We start from the raw sequence: 20,393 nt of genomic DNA, 5'->3' as shown, positions 1-20,393 counted from the left end.
AGATCAAAATCAAACCAAAATCCTTTCTCATTTTCTGTGTGTAGCTCAGGAGTCCTCATTCTCAGTCAGCTCCAGTGAGGGTCTTTTGCCGTGTGAATATCGAGGAGTTCCGTACGTGGACTCCCAGACGTGGGACGTAGACGAATGCACTACCTGTTCCTGCGATAACGGTACGGTTACCTGTGTGACTGAAAGTTGTCAACCAGCATTCTGCACTTCACCAGGAAAACCTGAAGGATATTGTTGCGTCCTCTGCCCATACAGTACGTGTTGCGTTAATACCAAGCATAATTAGAACACATATAACATTCAATGTTATCTCTAAATCACTAATATCAGTTACCCACCATCCACAATTAAGCCTGTATCATAAATGGGTAATAAAAGAGGGTTTCGGCGTAACCACTTGATTGTTGTTAGAAAAACAAACATAACTTAAATACCTATTATACAATATCATTAGCTATCACAATCACGGTCATAAATTCCATGATATTTTTCGAATATTTTACATCAATAGATCCTTATATATTCTTTTGAATGAGGCGTCCGCACCCAGAGCGTGTGTGCCTCCCATTTTCATAGGGAATTAACACTCACTTCTTTCCGAAGCTACCGGTCAAGGAATCATCAAGAGTGCACCTTGTGCATGATTAAGACGTAACCGAGTCCTGTCAAGATAGGGTGCCAACCTCTGCGGACCAGGAAACTCACAGGGCATAAAGATGGTGCTAATAAAGACACAATGCCGCGAGAGGACTATGCAACTTGCGACTGTAAATCATTCGAGCGATATACCGCTAAAACTGCAGCAATATCTCAACCAATATAGTAACCGCATTTTATTCATAAAAATAATGGTAATCGATAAAGCAGGACATATTTTGATGGAGGATTTTTAGGAAGGCACTTTAAAAGCCCACATAGCCCCTGAGGCCACTTTCTTCATCAATTCTGTAATCAAGATGAGTACAAGCTAATAGTATGTATATATTTCACAAGCTTAAAAATGGAACATCAAATAACAAATGATCCTAGGAATAAATTAGCTTTTATTTCTAAACCTTAACAGATGTCGTGGTGAAGAAAGTCCGGCCTGAAATCACAAATGGAGATACCTTCACAGAGGAAGGGGACAATCAAATAAGCGTTAATGTTTCCATCAAGTTTGATGATGCCGCGTACACCACCGGAGTCTTAGGAGAAGACCTTTGGAAGCTTTCTGCTTGGGCTTCAGCCAACCCAGACGGCAATGGACCAAGGTAAAGCCCTTGGGCGGTATTCTGAGGTCATTTTATCTTTAAAATGTTTTATTTTATTTCTTAAAATGAAATTGGTATTCTGAGATGACATCAACGAACGTAGAGGGCAGCAACACACAAGCGTGTTGCTTTTAGGAAGGTCCACTCGATACGCGCATGCGATTGAAGTCCGCGCACAATTTGGTAGGCATCAGGCATGCCAACGAAACCATGAAACGACGCACTACATTCAAATATTAATAGCAAAATAGAGGTAAACTAACAGATTGTGACAAGGCTAAACTCCAGTAATAGAAATACAAAAATATGAAAATGATTGATAAAAAATTTACTACATTTTGAATTAAAAAATATTACCACATTTCTTTCTTGTGTTGCTTTAATTCTTCAGTAAAACGGCCATCAAATAAACCAATCTGCTAATTTCACCCGATTTAGTCAAGCTCATTTTGTGACTGCTGTTAAGCTCCGCCCCTCACTCAGCGCACATTTTTAGTAAATTCTAGAGTTGATTTTTTTTTCATTTCCTCATTTTCAACATTTTTACTTGAAAGAATTTTACAGCATGTATCACGCTTCAAAATATTCCAAATTTATTCCTTTATTTTTCCTTAAATATTACGTGGTGGTGAAAACAAATTTATGACTTTCGCATATCAATATGAAAACAAATATACGTGAGGTTGAACATTTTTCATTTCAATTTCGCTGCACCACATTAATGCGCCTACACAATCCAGCGGCAGTGCCATAGCTTGAGTGTAAGCGTCATGGCTGAACGCGCCGGCGCGCCCCGGCCTGCCGGTCGGTGCGGAGGTACGATACGATTGGCTGGAAAATTTTGTGCATGCTATAAATTTTGATGAAATTATAGAATGAAAAAAGCAGCTGTGACATAAACCTCCGCCTTTTGATAGTTCACAAGTCAAGGCGCGTCAAAAAATACTACGGCTCGAAACTGGGACATGTTATTTTGGTCTGTTAATTTGGTCTAACTTTAGACTAGGACTTACCTGGGCTTGAGCTTGGCTGGTGTCCGTATTCGGGATGAGTTGCAAAAAAGTTTGGTCGGATTTGTGGATATCACATAATTATTTTATATTTTCATGCTCCGATCCACACTGTGAGGGAAAATTAGGATTCTAACCTTGAACATCTATCGTTGCAATTGGCAGTTAATGCCAAATCAATGACAGATCAAGTCCATATCGTTCAGGTCCATGTCTGGCTAAGTCGAGTAGCGTCGAGATATCCTGCCAATCCTGCTAGTGCGACCAGCACTGCTTTCGCGCAGTACGCGCACCGATGTGTTCCGGGAAGTTTCGGCGCGGCCATGCCAGAAGATCAAGGTATTGGCTCTGGCGTAGCTTGGTAGGGGCAGCGAAATTAAGCAGAAAAGGGGTTATACAAGCTCATCGTACTATGTATTTCTATTGACGTGCAAACTAAAAGAACTTTGATTACGTTTTTTCTTACGTTTTTCAAAAAATAAACGATTACATATTAATAATATTAAGCAATATTTCGTGGAGTTTTCAGTATCATTAAAAAATAATGAAATCGAACAAACGAAAAAAAATCAACTCTACAATCTACCAAAAAAGTGCGCTGAGTGAGGGGCGGGGCTTAAGTGGTCACAAAATCTGAGCGGAGTGGACCTTCCTAAAAGCAACACTGCCGAGTGTTGCTGCCCTCTACGTTCGTTGGATGACATTTTATCTCTCAGATAAAATCTAAAATTTTATCTTGCGTACAAATTTTATCTTCCGTATCTATGATGATACGCAACAGAGCGGTGGCAGCGTAGACATACCCATCGCGTATGTGGACATTGCAACGCGGATGATGTGCTTGCGCCCAATTTACTTTGAAGAAAAAATGAAATAAACTTAAAAGAGGGTAGGGGCTATTTTATCTCCGCGACATTGATTTCGTCAACAACCGTTGCAATTGTGTGCAACATATAATGTGAGTAAAGGATCCCTCCAACCATTGTAAAAGCCCCTTAAGGGGACTGCAAGAAACACGTAGTCTTCTTGGAACTGCTGCCATGTTAAAATTACTTTGAACGGTAAGTGGATTTTCATTAGGGCACGGTAGTGTCTTTTTTTCAGAAACAAAGTATACATGAAGTCCGAAAGAAATCCTATCACGAATGACTTGACAACAAAAATCGTAAGATGGCCTTAAGTCTGGTGAAAGAATAGTTGAAAGCATTTTTACGAAAATGTTACATTTTTAGGGCCAGTGAAAGAACGGAAATCATTCCGTTTCCCGAGATGGCCTTCAATTGCTCTTGCCACCTAGAGGGCGCTTGAACAAATCTCTACTACGAACCCAAGAATTTCTAAGAACCGTCAGATTCGTACGAACGCATCTTTCGTACGGGTTTGTGTGACTGTATATTAGCATAATCAATAAATAAACAACGTAGCTAATCACCCAATCACCTGGATTCATTTCAAGTGTATCTGGCCTTATACGCCCTTGAAGTAGGTGTTCAAGATGAAAAATAAACAGTCCCTTGAGGCGTCCGAATTTTCCATGTGTTGCTTTTGAAGCAGACCCCCTATTTCATATTTTCTTTTCTTCAGGAAATATCTACTTGTACTTCAATGAATATTATTTTAATTCTTTAACAATTCTGCATGGCTTACTTAAAGATAATGTAAACGAATAGTAACACACTGTATATTGTTATGTAGTATGTCCCATTTTGTAATAATATAATAATAATAAAGGATATTTATATTGCGCACATTTCCACCTTGTTAGGTGCTCAAGGCGCTCCTATAAAAAAAATCCTATTGACAATTTACACCGAACGAAAAGTGAACCTCGATGATTTTTTTCTGTCTAAACCTGTATATGAATAACAGTGCTCAGATAAAAGAATGCGTTAAATCTTGCTTAAATTGTAACCGTTGCTGGACCCAAATTTGCAAACGTGTTATTGCTTATCACAAAGGATTGGATTCGAAGAGGACATTCTAGATCTGAAACAAAAAGACCAGTCCTTGACGAGAAGAGAAAAAATCGAGTTTACCAATCTGGACTTCTCCTTTTCCGACCCAATGGCCGAATGCGTAGACATGAAGTATATCTGTGTGAGGATCGAGAGGGGAGATAACCCAAGGACTACCGAGTACATTGGCTATACTTTAGGAGGATACCCTGGCCCCAGTGCACAGACTGGTTGTACAAGAGCTCCAGAATGTCGACGTAGTCAAGGTACTAATTTGTTTCGTTCGCTACTGTCAAAAGTATTTCTGCATACTCGTAAATAGAGGTTTACCAATGTATTTGTTGACTCAGTCCCGACTGCTGATTAACAATGTAATGGAGCGTAGTATTCAATATCCGTAACTGAATTAAGAAAATCATTCGTACCAATTGAAAGTAACAAAGAAGCTATTCACCTTTTACTACTGCCATGTCATGTACCTCAATAACAGAAAATGGTCGAGAATTAAAAAAGTTATGAAACCCTCAAAATAATGCTTGTATTTCCCTAATTTCATTAAATAAACTTTTTTTTCACCGGTTTCCCACAGAAGCTATCGCACGGTAACAAACATGACAAAAAACTTCATGCATGGCTAATCGTTAACAAAACGGAGTGTCGAGTAAGTTTGAACGCTAGCCTGTAAAACCTCTTCATTTTCTGAAATTATTGAAATTCAAGCCTTATTTCAAATAACCAGAACTTTGTTATTTCTTGACCATTTTCTGTAATTGAGGTATCAAATTAAAGAGCAGATATTGAACTTTTAAAAAATGTGGTTTTCTTTTTAAAACACAGATACGGCCCGCCAAGTGACTTTTTGGTATCCCCTTTTCAAACTGTTTTTGCTCACTCATGCGGGAATGAGAAATAATCTAAGTAATACCGGATGAAAGAGGAGATTCTAAGCTTTACATTGATAGGTCATAAATCTCGGTTTCGTTTTTTTCTCGGACGCACTGTATAAATTTGGTCACCCAATATCCTAGGATTAAATTAGCTTTTATTTCTAAGCCTTAACAGATGTCGTGGTGAAGAAAGTCCGGCCTGAAATCACAAATGGAGATACCTCCACAGAGGAAGGGGACAATCAAATAAGCATTAATGTTTCCATCAAGTTTCATGATGCCACGGACACCACCGGAGTCTCAGGAGAAGACCTTTGGAAGCTTTCTGCTTGGGCTTCAGCCAACCCAGACGGCAATGGACCAAGGTAAAGCCCTTGGGCGGTATTCTGAGGTCATTTTATTGTCTCACCTGCGAAGCAAAGTGAGACTATAGGCGCCGCTTTTCCGACGGCGGCGGCGGCGGCGGCGGCGGCGGCGGCGTCAACATCAAATCTTAACCTGAGGTTAAGTTTTTGAAATGATGTCATAACTTAGAAAGTATATAGACCTAGTTAATAAAACTTGGCCATAAGGTTAATCAAGTATTACTGAACATCCTATTAGAGTTTCATGTCACATGACCAAGGTCAAAGGTCATTTAGGGTCAATGAACTTAGACCATGTTGGAGGATTCAACATCGAAATCTTAACCTGAGGTTAAGTTTTTGAAATGTCATCATAACTTAGAAAATATATGGACCTAGTTCATGAAACTTGGACATAAGGTTAATCAAGTATCACTGAACATCCTGAATGAGTTTCACGTCACATGACCAAGGTCAAAGGTCATTTAGGGTCAATGAACTTTGGCCGAATTGGGGATATCTGTTGAATTCCCATCATAACTTTAAAAGTTTGTGGATCTGATTCATGACACTTGGACATAATAGTAATCAAGCATCACTGAAAATGTTGTGCAAGTTTCAGGTCTCATGATTAAGGTCAAAGGTCATTTAGGGTCAATGAACTTTGGCCGAATCGGGGGTATCTGTTGAATTACCATCATAACTTTGAAAGTTTATTGGTCTTGTTCATTAAACTTGGACATTAGAGTAATCAAGTATCACTGAACATCCTGTGCGCGTTTCAGGTCACATGACCAAGGTCAAAGGTCAATGAACTTTGGCCGAATTGGGTGTATCTGTTGAATTACCATCATAACTTTGAAAGTTTATGGATCTGATTCATGAAACTTGTACATAAGAGTAATCAAGTATCACTGAACATCCTGTGCAAGTTTCAGGTCACATGATCAAGGTCAAAGGTCATGTAAGGTCAATGAACTTTGGCCATGTTGGGTTTTTTTGTTGAATAACCATCATATCTCTGTAAGTTTATTGGTCTAGTTCATAAAAAGTGGACATAAGAGTAACCATGGATCACTGAACATCTTGTGCGAGTTAGAGTAGTATTCAAAGTCAGCACTGCTGCTATATTGAACCGCGTGATGCAGGTGAGACGGCCAGAGGCATTCCACTTGTCTTTCAAATATTTCATTTTATCTCTTAAAATGAAATTGGTATTCTGAGATGACATTTTATCTCTCAGATAAAATCTAAAATTTTATCTTCCGTACAAATTTTATCTTGCGTATCTATGATGATACGCAACAGAGCGGTGGCGGCGTAGACATACCCATCGCGTATCTGGACATTGCAACGCGGATGATGTGCTTGCGCCCAATTTACTTTGAAGAAAAAATGAAATAAACTTAAAAGAGGGTAGGGGCTATTTTATCTCCGCGACGTTGATTTCGTCAATATTTCTACATGAATTAACTCCAAATATTGACATGAAAATGATGAAAAATGATATATTCATTGAGAACAACACCTTAAAGTCATTCCTGTACAATTAGGAAGTATTTCATAAGACCTTTCTTGACTAATATTGTCTATGAAACGATGCTTGAAAAGATGCGAAATAGACTTCGAAAAAAAGAGGAGAGTATTGTCATTTTTGTTTAAAAAGAAATCTCTGAAAGACGCGTAAGCGTATTGTGCAAGCGTATGTGAAGTCAGTAAATTGACGCAATCTCACTTCTTTGCCACACCTATAGCGGAATGGATTTCCATTGGTTGAGTGATATCAGAGAGCTATAAAAGCGCGTTTCTAATTGTATATTGATTAAAAAATAGGTGTGTCTTACAGAGATAAAAAGAAGATAAAATTGTTCTCAGAATACCAATTCGGAGAGATTTTAAGGGTATTTTATCTCACTGATTTCAACGGAGATGAAATATTTTATCTGAGATAAAATAGATCTCAGAATACCACCCTTGAAATTTAAAAACGCCTACGAACGCCGTACGAACGCCGTACGAACGTTTTTCTTTTGTTAGACCATTTAGTAAGACCTTCTCAATATGTCCTATGATGCCAGCGTACACAGACCGTTTGTAGACCATTCGAAAGTTTCAACTCGGTCGATGGTTTTGTCCAAGATTTTTTAAACGTTATCCAAAACCCTTTCTTTGTAAGCCGGCCGTACCAACGTCGTATGAATATCGTACGGACCAAGCAATATTTTTGGAAGATCGAGAAAGAATCCTAGAGGACATTAATTCTTTACATTGTTCGTAAGAACGGATAAGGCTGTTCATATAATGCTCTTACGACGTCCGTAATAACGCCTTAAGAACGGAAATTCGAACAGCGCCATCTTACGAGCAACTCTTGGGTCTTTAATGCCCCTATCATTATTGGCGGTGCGAATGCCAACAACCGTTGCAATTGTGTGCAACATATAATGTGAGTAAAGGATCCCTCCAACCATTGTAAAAGCCCCTGAAGGGGACTGCAAGAAACACGTAGTCTTCTTGGAACTGCTGCCATGTTAAAATTACTTTGAACGGTAAGTGGATTTTCATTAGGGCACGGTAGTGTCTTTTTTTCAGAAACAAAGTATACATGAAGTCCGAAAGAAATCCTATCACGAATGACTTGACAACAAAAATCGTAAGATGGCCTTAAGTCTGGTGAAAGAATAGTTGAAGGCATTTTTACGAAAATGTTACAATTTTAGGGCCAGTGAAAGAACGGAAATCATTCCGTTTCCCGAGATGGCCTTCAATTGCTCTTGCCACCTAAAGGGCGCTTGAACAAATCTCTACTACGAACCAAAGAATTTCTGAGAACCGTCAGATTCGTACGAACGCATCTTTCGTACGAGTTTGTGTGACTGTATATTAGCATAATCAATAAATAAACAACGTAGCTAATCACCCAATCACCTGGATTCATTTCACGTGTATCTGGCCTTATACGCCCTTGAAGTAGGTGTTCAAGATGAAAAATAAACAGTCCCTTGAGGCGTCCGAATTTTCCATGTGTTGCTTTTGAAGCAGACCCCCTATTTCATATTTTTTTTCTTCAGGAAATATCTACTTGTACTTCAATGAATATTATTTTAATTCTTTAACAATTCTGCATGGCTTACTTAAAGATAATGTAAACGAATAGTAACACACTGTATATTGTTATGTAGTATGTCCCATTTTGTAATAATATAATAATAATAAAGGATATTTATATTGCGCACATTTCCACCTTGTTAGGTGCTCAAGGCGCTCCTATAAAAAAAAATCCTATTGACAATTTTACACCGAACGAAAAGTGAACCTCGATCATTTTTTCTGTCTAAACCTGTATATGAATAACAGTGCTCAGATAAAAGAATGCGTTAAATCTTGCTTAAATTGTAACCGTTGCTGGACCCAAATTTGCAAACGTGTTATTGCTTATCACAAAGGATTGGATTCGAAGAGGACATTCTAGATCTGAAACAAAAAGACCAGTCCTTGAAGAGAAGAGAAAGAATCGAGTTTACCAATCTGGACTTCTCCTTTTCCGACCCAATGGCCAAATGCGTAGACATGAAGTATATCTGTGTGAGGATCGAGAGGGGAGATAACCCAAGGACTACCGGGTACATTGGCTATACTTTAGGAGGATACCCTGGCCCCAGTGCACAGACTGGTTGTACAAGAGCTCCAGAATGTCGACGTAGTCAAGGTACTAATTTGTTTCGTTCGCTACTGTCAAAAGTATTTCAGCATACTCGTAAATAGAGGTTTACCAATGTATTTGTTGACTCAGTCCCGACTGCTGATTAACAATGTAATGGAGCGTAGTATTCAATATCCGTAACTGAATTCAGAAAATCATTCGTAACAATTGAAAGTAACAAAGAAGCTATTCACCTTTTACTACTGCCATGTCATTTACCTCAATAACAGAAAATGGTCGAGAATTAAAAAAGTTATGATCCCTCAAAATAATGCTTGTATTTCCCTAATTTCATTAAATAAACTTGTTTTCACCGGTTTCCCACAGAAGCTATCGCACGGTAACAAAAGACTTCATGCATTGCTAATCGTTTACAAAACGGAGTGTCGAGTGAGTTTGAACGCTAGCCTGTAAAACCTCTTCATGTTCTGAAATTATTGAAATTTAAGCCTTATTTCAAATAACCAGAACTTTGTTATTTCTTGACCATTTTCTGTAATTGAGGTATCAAATTAAAGAGCAGATATTGAACTTTTTAAAAATGTGGTTTTCTTTTTAAAACACAGATACGGCCCGCTAAGTGACTTTTTGGTATCCCCTTTTCAAATTGTTTTTGCTCACTCATGCGGGAATGAGAAATAAATCTAAGTAATACCGGATGAAAGAGGAGATTCTAAGCTTTACATTGATAGGTCATTTGTCTATTTTATTTATGATTAAGTCATGATAAATCATCACTAAATCTCGGTTTCGTTTTTTCTGGGACGCACTGTATAAATTTGGTCACCCAATATCCTAGGATTAAATTAGCTTTTATTTCTAAACCTTAACAGATGTCGTGGTGAAGAAAGTCCGGCCTAAAATCACAAATGGAGATACCTTCAGAGAGGAAGGGGACAATCAAATAAGCGTCAATGTTTCCATCAAGTTTCATGATGCCACGGACACCACCGGAGTCTCAGGAGAAGACCTTTGGAAGCTTTCTGCTTGGGCTTCAGCCAACCCAGACGGCAATGGACCAAGGTAAAGCCCTTGGGCGGTATTCTGAGGTCATTTTATCTTTAAAATATTTTATTTTATCTCTTAAAATGAAATTGGTATTCTGAGATGACATTTTATCTCTCAGATAAAATCTAAAATTTTATCTTGCGTACAAATTTTATCTTGCGTATCTATGATGATACGCAACAGAGCGGTGGCAGCGTAGACATACCCATCGCGTATCTGGACATTGCAACGCGGATGATGTGCTTGCGCCCAATTTACTTTGAAGAAAAAATGAAATAAACTTAAAAGAGGGTAGGGGCTTTTTTATCTCCGCGACGTTGATTTCGTCAATATTTCTACATGAATTAACTCCAAATATTGACATAAAAATGATGAAAAATGATATATTCATTGAGAACAACACCTTAAAGTCATTCCTGTACAATTAGGAAGTATTTCATAAGACCTTTCTTGACTAATATTGTCTATGAAACGATGCTTGAAAAGATGCGAAATAGACTTCGAAAAAAAGATTAAAGTATTGTCATTTTTGTTAAAAAGAAATCTCTGAAAGACGCGTAAGCGTATTGTGCAAGCGTATGTGAAGTCAATAAATTGACGCAATCTCACTTCTTTGCCACACCTCCTAGCGGAATCGATTTCCATTGGTTGAGTGATATCAGAGAGCTATAAAAGCGCGTTTCTAATTGTATATTGATTAAAAAATAGGTGTGTCTTACAGAGATAAAAAGAAGATAAAATTGTTCTCAGAATACCAATTCGGAGAGATTTTAAGGGTATTTTATCTCACTGATTTTAACGGAGATGAAATATTTTATTTTATCTGAGATAAAATTGATCTCAAAATACCACCCTTTGAAATTTAAAAACGGCTACGAACGCCGTACGAACGTTTTTCTTTTGTTAGACCATTTAGTAAGACCTTCTCAATATGTCCTATGATGCCAGCGTACACAGACCGTTTGTAGACCATTCGTAAGTTTCAACTCGGTCGATGGTTTTGTCCGAGATTTTTTAAACGTTATCCAAAACCCTTTCTTTGTAAGCCGGCCGTACCAACGTCGTATGAATATCGTACGGACCAAGCAATATTTTTGGAAGATCGAGAAAGAATCCTAGAGGACATTAATTCTTTACATTGGTCGTAAGAACGAATAAGGCTGTTCATGTAATGCTCTTACGACGTCCGTAATAACGCCTTAAGAACGGAAATTCGAACAGCGCCATCTTACGAGCAACTCTTGGGTCTTTAATGCCCCTATCATTATTGGCGGTGCGAATGCCAACAACCGTTGCAATTGTGTGCAACATATAATGTGAGTAAAGGATCCCTCCAACCATTGTAAAAGCCCCTGAAGGGGACTGCAAGAAACACGTAGTCTTCTTTGAACTGCTGCCATGTTAAAATTACTTTGAACGGTAAGTGGATTTTCATTAGGGCACGGTAGTGTCTTTTTTTTCAGAAACAAAGTAATCATGAAGTCCGAAAGAAATCCTATCACGAATGACTTGACAACAAAAATTGTAAGATGGCCTTAAGTCTGGTGAAAGAATAGTTGAAGGCATTTTTACGAAAATGTTACAATTTTAGGGCCAGTGAAAGAACGGAAATCATTCCGTTTCCCGAGATGGCCTTCAATTGCTCTTGCCACCTAAAGGGCGCTTGAACAAATCTCTACTACGAACCCAAGAATTTCTGAGAACCGTCAGATTCGTACGAACGCATCTTTCGTACGAGTTTGTGTGACTGTATATTAGCATAATCAATAAATAAACAACGTAGCTAATCACCCAATCACCTGGATTCATTTCAAGTGTATCTGGCCTTATACGCCCTTGAAGTAGGTGTTCAAGATGAAAAATAAACAGTCCCTTGAGGCGTCCGAATTTTCCATGTGTTGCTTTTGAAGCAGACCCCCTATTTCATATTTTCTTTTCTTCAGGAAATATCTACTTGTACTTCAATAAATATTATTTTAATTCTTTAACAATTCTGCATGGCTTACTTAAAGATAATGTAAACGAATAGTAACACACTGAATTTTGTTATGTAGTATGTCCCATTTTGTAATAATATAATAATAATAAAGGATATTTATATTGCGCACATTTCCACCTTGTTAGGTGCTCAAGGCGCTCCTATAAAAAAATCCTATTGACAATTTTACACCGAACGAAAAGTGAACCTCGATCATTTTTTCTGTCTAAACCTGAAAATGAATAACAGTGCTCAGATAAAAGAATGCGTTAAATCTTGCTTAAATTGTAACCGTTGCTGGACCCAAATTTGCAAACGTGTTATTGCTTATCACAAAGGATTGGATTCGAAGAGGACATTCTAGATCTGAAACAAAAAGACCAGTCCTTGAAGAGAAGAGAAAGAATCGAGTTTACCAATCTGGACTTCTCCTTTTCCGACCCAATGGCCAAATGCGTAGACATGAAGTATATCTGTGTGAGGATCGAGAGGGGAGATAACCCAAGGACTACCGGGTACATTGGCTATACTTTAGGAGGATACCCTGGCCCCAATGCACAGACTGGTTGTACAAGAGCTCCAGAATGTCGACGTAGTCAAGGTACTAATTTGTTTCGTTCGCTACTGTCAAAAGCATTTCAGCATACTCGTAAATAGAGGTTTACCAATGTATTTGTTGACTCAGTCCCGACTGCTGATTAACAATGTAATGGAGCGTAGTATTCAATATCCGTAACTGAATTCAGAAAATCATTAGTACTAATTGAAAGTAACAAAAAAGCTCTTCACCTTTTACTACTGCCATGTCATGTAAGCCAGTTATATTAAGCATCCTATAGGAAACATAAATGAATGTTAAGTATGACGCATCTTAAACAAGTTCAAATTTGTATCTTTTAGGGGTGGAAACGAGAATTTCTAGGTGCATATGATAATAAGGTGCATCTTTGCATCTTTTGCCATTTAGGGTGCAAGATTACACCCAAATATGCAAGGCCTATTGCTTTATGTTTTTCATGATTTAATAAAGATTGGGCCAAATCAGTGAAGCAAAAACCTTATATTCCATCTGCAGCTCAGGGGTCAGACAGCGTGGATATTACCGCTTTCAGTGACTCGCTGGTTCGGATCAGGTCTGGGCTAACTCGTATAATTATTAGTTTAGGAATGGCGTGGGCACTAATATCCCACGTCAGGCCCGGGCTATTTCGGTGCTGCTTGGGGCAAAAATGCATTTCTAATGATATAGAACAGCCACATTTATTTTTCAAAAACCACTCCTTTTCCGATTTTCGGAGCCTCCATTGCATGGCCCTGCGAAGCGGGGGTGCTGGGTGTGCTGAAGCACGTCCAATATACATGTAAGATTTTCTCAGGCGGTGCTGCCTTTATTATCAGTCAGTCTGCAAGTCCCTTTTGTTAATGAGCAAATGAGCAAGATTCATCCAAGTCCTCTCGTGGCTGAATTCAAGTCCCTGCAAAGTCTCGTGAATTGTGAGACTTTCTTTCTCAAAGAATTTAACCACTTTCTCCTTGTTGAATGTGATTTCTTTACTTTTATTTTTTGCTATGTATACATTCAATGTCAAAATCTTTATGAATACTTTTTTACTAAAAATGAATATCACTTTTCACGAAATTTTAAAAGTAGGTAGTGCTCATTCAAGCAGAAACATTTTTCGAAAGTCATTTTATTCGCTTAAAGACACATAAATGTAAAAAAAAGCTTCAGTATATTTATAGGATTGTTTCAAAGCCTATTATATTATACGCACTGTAAATCTCATGAAATTGTATGCCCTATAACAGTTATGACATGGAGGACATGAAATGAAAATGTGGTTTACATGATAAACTTCTCGATTTTGTATGAAAATTTAATTCGATCGAGACCCTCTCGCGTCGGGGGCATAAGTACTGCCAAAAACTACTAAATATATGTATGTTATTCTTTTACGTAGCTCTTTGTTATCGTTTTTATGCAGACTTTTTACATATTTTTATATCTTGGATACTCTTATCTTTTATATTTTTGCTGTTATGACAAAGGTGAACTGTGCTTAAACAAGCCTTACGTTTAGATAGGCCACCTCTGTCCCATGTATCTGATATTCTTAATTCCTTGTTCATGAGTTTATCCTCGCAGTTTTTTTTTTTAACCCTTTCATGATGAATGAATGTATTGTTCTTGGTTTTCAATGAAAAAAAAAAGAACGAACTTGAGACATCTGCGTTGCAAACCATTTTTGGACAAATTATGGCTGAAATAAGAAACTAATTTTCTCATCACCACTCGGACCAGTCAAATATATACACACACACATATATATATATATATATATATGTGTAAAGTTATACATGTACAACAGCTTTTGGCAACTCTTTTTTATTTTAATATTGTAAGAAATGGATGAAGAGAACAATGGTAGGCGTAGCTTAAATCAAGGTTCCTTGATTTAAATCAAGGAACCTTGATTCGAGCTACGCCTACCATTGTTCTCTTCATCCATTTCTTACTATATATATATATATATATATATATATATATTAACCTTGTTGGCCAGTTAATGTATTCCATGGCAATAATCATGAAAGTTCGTGTATAAGCATGATAAGTGATGAATAAATGAAATAATTTATACAGTGCGTATTAATAAAAAGGTCGTGTATAAGTGATTTATAATTAAAAAAATTATAGAGTGCATGTAGTAAAAAAACAACCCTTGAAAAAGTAATGGGAATAAAAAAAAATACAACACAATTTTGTCCCATACCTTCTTGGTGTTTACTATAGTGTACAATTAATCGTAAAAATCGTGTGTTACATGTCCCTTGTGTTACCGTCCTCGATATTTTGCGAAAGGTGGGTATTTGCAGCTTTTAGTTACTCGTTGTTTCTGATCACGCCTGGGCTAAGTCGGACAAATTTTTTTATGAATGGCGTGGGCACCAATGTCCCGGGTCAAGCCCGGGCTATTTCGGTGCTGCTTGAGGCAAAAATGTATCTCCGATATAATTATAGGACAGCCACATATATTTTCTTAAAACGACCCCTTTTCCGAATTGTGCCACTGTATTAAAAAGTCGCAATTTTTGGAGCCTCCATCGCATGGCCCTGGAAAGCGGGAGTGCTGAAGCACGCCCAAGATTTTCCCGGGGGGGGGGGGGCGCTGTGTGTATCATTTTTCATATGCTGCACACCGTGGAATTCTGGTAGGTGTGTCACAGTGGGAAGATGTCAAGTAAAATGACTAACATTTTGTGTTACCCCCTTTTATGCTTGTCTAATTTCTTGGGATCAAAACGGTCTTTGAATTGAACTTTTTTTTTCTTTTGCTTATCGAATTTAGTTCAGCCCCCAGCAAAAAAAAGAAGAAAAAAACATTCCCAGCACCCTGCTCCATGAGGCAAACATAACCCCTGCATTGAGGTCGAAAGAGTGTTTGGGCAAGGAAACAAATTAAAACGGTATCTATAAAGAAATTTTCTAAGCAACAATCCATGTACTCTTTATGACTAACGTCTAATGTTATACCTTTGCAACTTTTGCTGAAATCATTTAAAAAATATTGCTCACTCACGGGGAAAGATTTTCGAAAGTTATATCGCCATTCGCCGAAAGAGACCTGTACCAGTACATAATTGTGGAACAAGCTTTATGATATCGCAAATATATTATTTCATGGGATTATTCCGAGGTATAATTTTTTTTACACGCACTATACATTATATAAAATTGTATGCCCTAAAACGGTTATGATATGGAGGACATGAAAGTTAAATGTGTTATGCATGATAAACTTTGCGATTTTACATGAAAAAAATTCTACCTGGTGCCTTCTTGCGTGGGGTGCACAAGAACTACGAAAAGATATCACCTCCGCTCTGCCTTCAACATGTTAAATGTTCATGTGTACTCACCTTCCTCTTATTCATTTTTTTATGTTACTAAATATATGTCCATATATCATTTATGTAGCTTTTTTATATGCATTTGTTTCTTATGCAGATTCGCTATATCTTTTATAATCTTTGGTACTTATGTCTTGCATTTCTGCCGGTGTTACAAAGGTGATCTGTGCAAATAGTATCAAAGTGAAAATATCATTTCAATTATACAGACATACAATATAAGAAATAATCGAAAAGTAAAACAAAAGGTGGATGTGGGAATTAATTCCATCCAATTAATACTTATAATCAATGGCGTAATGCCCCCCCCCCCAAAAAAAAAATACGGATCAGATTTGGAGTATCGGGCATCATCTATAACAAGTTGTAAGCGATCAAATATTTTGACAATTTTTATTACAAAATCCAATTTCGTTATAGACTTTCATACAACATTAAACAAATAATATCATATTTCATTTGATATTTTTAAATAGGGTATCGCTGACGACAAATATTGCTAGCAATGTAATGCTTTAGTTCATGTTTTATTTAATGTGATTTTATTTACTTATGTTAAAGTGATTTCTATATGAATACTTTTTGTTTATTAAAAAGTGAATATCGAAAAAACATGGATGTAACGACAACAGACGCTTTATGGTGTATCTCTGAAATGTTGCTTAATAGAAATAAAATGTTTTGTAATATTAAGTTGATTTTGACATGCATGATGAATATCAAATAAATTCCTAGTATAGAGGCACACAACAAATGTGTTTCATTCATCTCTCTTTCCTTTTCTCTTTTTTTGGTCGTGATTTTCTTTCTTTTTTTTTTGTTGGGGGGTGCATGCGTTTCAAAGCCCCCCTCCATCCATGTGTACTCCACATGTAAGGTGATCTTGCGGGACTCGTAGTGTGCTTTGTACCGCTGTCATCACGAAAGAATGAAAATTTCAACAGTAGTTGGATATTTGACGGGACACGACATCGTCTTATTTCAAACCTATAAAATATTTTGAAAATTCGTAAAATCTGGTTTTTATTACGAATTGCTTGTGAGTGTTTTGAGTTGAACGTAAGACCATCTTGCGACAAAAGAAATCGTAAGATGGCTCTATCTAACGAAAGAATAGCTCGAGACAATCTTACAAAAATGTTAAGAATATTTTGGGCCAGTGTATGACTGAATCGATTATCAAGGTCTCTAGTTGCTATTGCGAATTAACGGCGTTCGCAGGAATCTCTACCCTGGATCCAGTATTCATACGAAGGGTCATATTCGTAGGAATGCATCGTTCTTACAAGTGCTTCAGACCGTAACTTAAAAGATCATAATCAATAAACAAGAAACATAGTGCAATCATTTGAACACCTCTGCCCGCGGCCGTTCATGGAGATGCTGTTCAAGAGAGATAATAAATACCCTCATGAATTTTCCGAATTCTCCAAGTTTAACTTTTAAACAGACCCCTGTTTCACTTCAACAAATTTTAACTTGTACTTCACTGAATGTTTATTATTTAAAACTTCTTCTTTACTTACTTACACGTGATGTGAAATGGATAACGTACTATGTTTGATTATGTGAAGAAAATACTTTTCTACTGGCAATTTAAAACTAAGGCAAGGGAGAACCAAAAACACTTTTTCTGTGTGAAATATTATATGATTAACCGTTCCCAGAGGAAAGTATGTGTGTGCGTTTGAGTAAAACAGGAAGAGCAAACGAGAGAGAGAGACGGGGAGAGAGAAAAATAGAGATATCCTGTGTTATATGTGATGCTTGCTTCATCTAATTTTTCAAACGTCTTATTTTTAATTACAAAGGATTGGATTCGTAGAGGATATTCTAGATCCGATACAAAAAGACCAGCACTTCATGAAAAGCAAAAAATTCGAGTTTAACGATCTGGACTTCTCCTTTTCTGACCCGATGGCCGAGTGTGAAGACATGAAGTATATCTGTGTGAGGATCGAGAGGGGAGATAACCCAAGGACCACTGGAGACCTCGGTTATACTTTAAGAGGATACTCTGGCTCGAGTTCACAGACCGGTTGTACTGAAACCCCAAAATGCCACCACAATCGAAGTATTTTTAGTTCGCTACTGTCAAAAGTTTTTCTGGAAGTTCGTGGAAAGATGATTATGAATGTATTCATTTCTGATTCTGATTGTTGATTCCCGATGTATTACAGAATCGTCTTTATTTTTTTCTAAGCATCCAAAACACTTTATAACGCTTGATGGCTGAATTAAAATTAAATCTGTAAAATCGTTCGGACCTTTGACTTTAACAAACCAGGGGGATGTTTCACAAAGATTTAGTATGACTTAAGTCGCACTTAAATGCTGACGAATATACGATATACTAGGCGCGATCTTATTGACCAATCCGAAGTAGTGGTTGTCGTCATGACACGATCTGACCAATGCGGTCAAGTCTTTCATACTGCACGCAACTAGACATTTAAGGGCGACTCTAAGTTAAACTTAAGACTTTGTAACCCCCCCCCCTGTTGCACCCACAAATGTAATAACGCCCACAAATGTAATAACGCCCACAAATGTAATAACACTTTACCCACAAATGTAATAACGCCCACAAATGTAATAACACTTTACCCACAAATGTAATAATTTCACCCACAAATGTAATAATGCACTTTACCCACAAATGTAATAATTTTTGATCGCCCACAAATGTAATAATGACTTTACCCACAAATGTAATAAATTTGAGGGATTTTTGGCAAATCCGTTCTGAACTAAGATCGTATAGTAATGCGTTCATATAGCACAAAAGTGCAAAGTCTCTTTTCCTGACCCGGTTAATTAACAAATCATACTATAAATCCAAAGTTTTTATTCCAGACCTGGTTGTTTCAAAAATAATAATATGAGCCCAAAGTCTTTGGACTTATATTATTATTTTTTAAACAACCGGGTCTGGAATAAAGACTTTTGATTTATATTATAATTTTTGAAACAACAGGGTCTGGAAAAAGACTTTGGATTTATATTATAATTTTTGAAACAACCGGGTCTGGAGAAAAGACTTTGGACTTATATTATCATTTTTGAAACAATCGGGTCTGGAATAAAGACTTTTGGATCATATGATTATTTTTTAAACAACCGGGTCTGGATTAAAGACTTTGGACTTATATTATTATTTTCTAAACAACCGGGTCTGGAATAAAGACTTTTGATTTATATTATAATTTTTGAAACAACAGGGTCTGGAAAAAGACTTTGGATTTATATTATAATTTTTGAAACAACCGGGTCTGGAATAAAGACTTTGGGCTCATATTATTATTTTTGAAACAACCGGGTCTGGAATAAAGACTTTGGGCTCATATTATTATTTTAGAAACAACCGGGTCTGGAATAAAGACTTTGGATTTATATTATAATTTTTGAAACAACCGGGTCTGGAATAAAGACTTTTGGATCATATGATTATTTTCTAAACAACCGGGTCTGGAATAAAGACTTTGGACTTATATTATTATTTTCTAAACAACCGGGTCTGGAATAAAGACTTTTGATTTATATTATAATTTTTGAAACAACAGGGTCTGGAAAAAGACTTTGGATTTATATTATAATTTTTGAAACAACCGGGTCTGGAATAAAGACTTTGGGCTCATATTATTATTTTTGAAACAACCGGGTCTGGAATAAAGACTTTGGGCTCATATTATTATTTTCGAAACAACCGGGTCTGGAATAAAGACTTTGGATTTATATTATAATTTTTGAAACAACCGGGTCTGGAATAAAGACTTTGGGCTCATATTATTATTTTTGAAACAACCGGGTCTGGAATAAAGACTTTGAATTTATATTATAATTTGTTAATTGACCGGGTCAGGAAAAGAGACTTTGCACTTTTGTGCTAAATGAACGCATTACTATACGATTTTAGTTCAGAACGGATTTGCCAAAAATCCCTTCAAATTTATTACATTTGTGGGTAAAGTCATTATTACATTTGTGGGCGATCAAAAATTATTACATTTGTGGGTAAAGTGCATTATTACATTTGTGGGTGAAATTATTACATTTGTGGGTAAAGTGTTATTACATTTGTGGGCGTTATTACATTTGTGGGTAAAGTGTTATTACATTTGTGGGCGTTATTACATTTGTGGGCGATTATTACATTTGTGGGTGTAACACCCCCCCCCCCCCCCGACGTTATATGAGAGATCACGTTACCATGTCAATAATGATGAATGTTAGCGCATTTTTTTGGTAAATTAATCTCCCAACACAGTGCATTTCAATAAAGAAATTCTACACTTTTGGGGAAAAAGTCTTTGGAATTAAAAAAGATAGTACAT

General features: G+C 37.0%; 1 protein-coding gene across 4 annotated transcripts in view; it reads left to right on the top strand.

Moving 5' to 3' along the window:
• The window catches only part of LOC121421273, a 45,841-nt gene extending 27,709 nt beyond the window's left edge, over nt 1-18,132 (top strand). Inside the window, exons 5-12 of one of the 4 annotated variants that reach the window (XM_041615938.1) lie at nt 45-263; nt 1,073-1,262; nt 4,231-4,493; nt 5,281-5,479; nt 8,905-9,167; nt 9,995-10,184; nt 12,486-12,748; nt 17,871-18,132. In XM_041615938.1, the coding sequence (XP_041471872.1) occupies nt 45-263; nt 1,073-1,262; nt 4,231-4,493; nt 5,281-5,479; nt 8,905-9,167; nt 9,995-10,184; nt 12,486-12,748; nt 17,871-17,884 (1,601 nt within the window). In that variant the 3' untranslated portion in view covers nt 17,885-18,132. Of the gene's footprint in view, nt 1-44; nt 264-1,072; nt 1,263-4,230; nt 4,494-5,280; nt 5,480-8,904; nt 9,168-9,994; nt 10,185-12,485; nt 12,987-17,870 lie in introns of those variants that run through there. The other 3 variants (XM_041615937.1, XM_041615936.1, XM_041615939.1) reach the window with 3 other exon arrangements.
• The last annotated feature ends 2,261 nt before the right edge of the window (nt 18,133-20,393 follow it).

This window comes from Lytechinus variegatus, chromosome 9 (assembly GCF_018143015.1).
Source record: "Lytechinus variegatus isolate NC3 chromosome 9, Lvar_3.0, whole genome shotgun sequence".
Lineage (NCBI taxonomy): Eukaryota > Metazoa > Echinodermata > Echinoidea > Temnopleuroida > Toxopneustidae > Lytechinus > Lytechinus variegatus.
The sequence above is the reverse complement of the archived record's forward strand: the minus strand, read 5'-3'. Positions and strand labels throughout refer to the sequence as shown.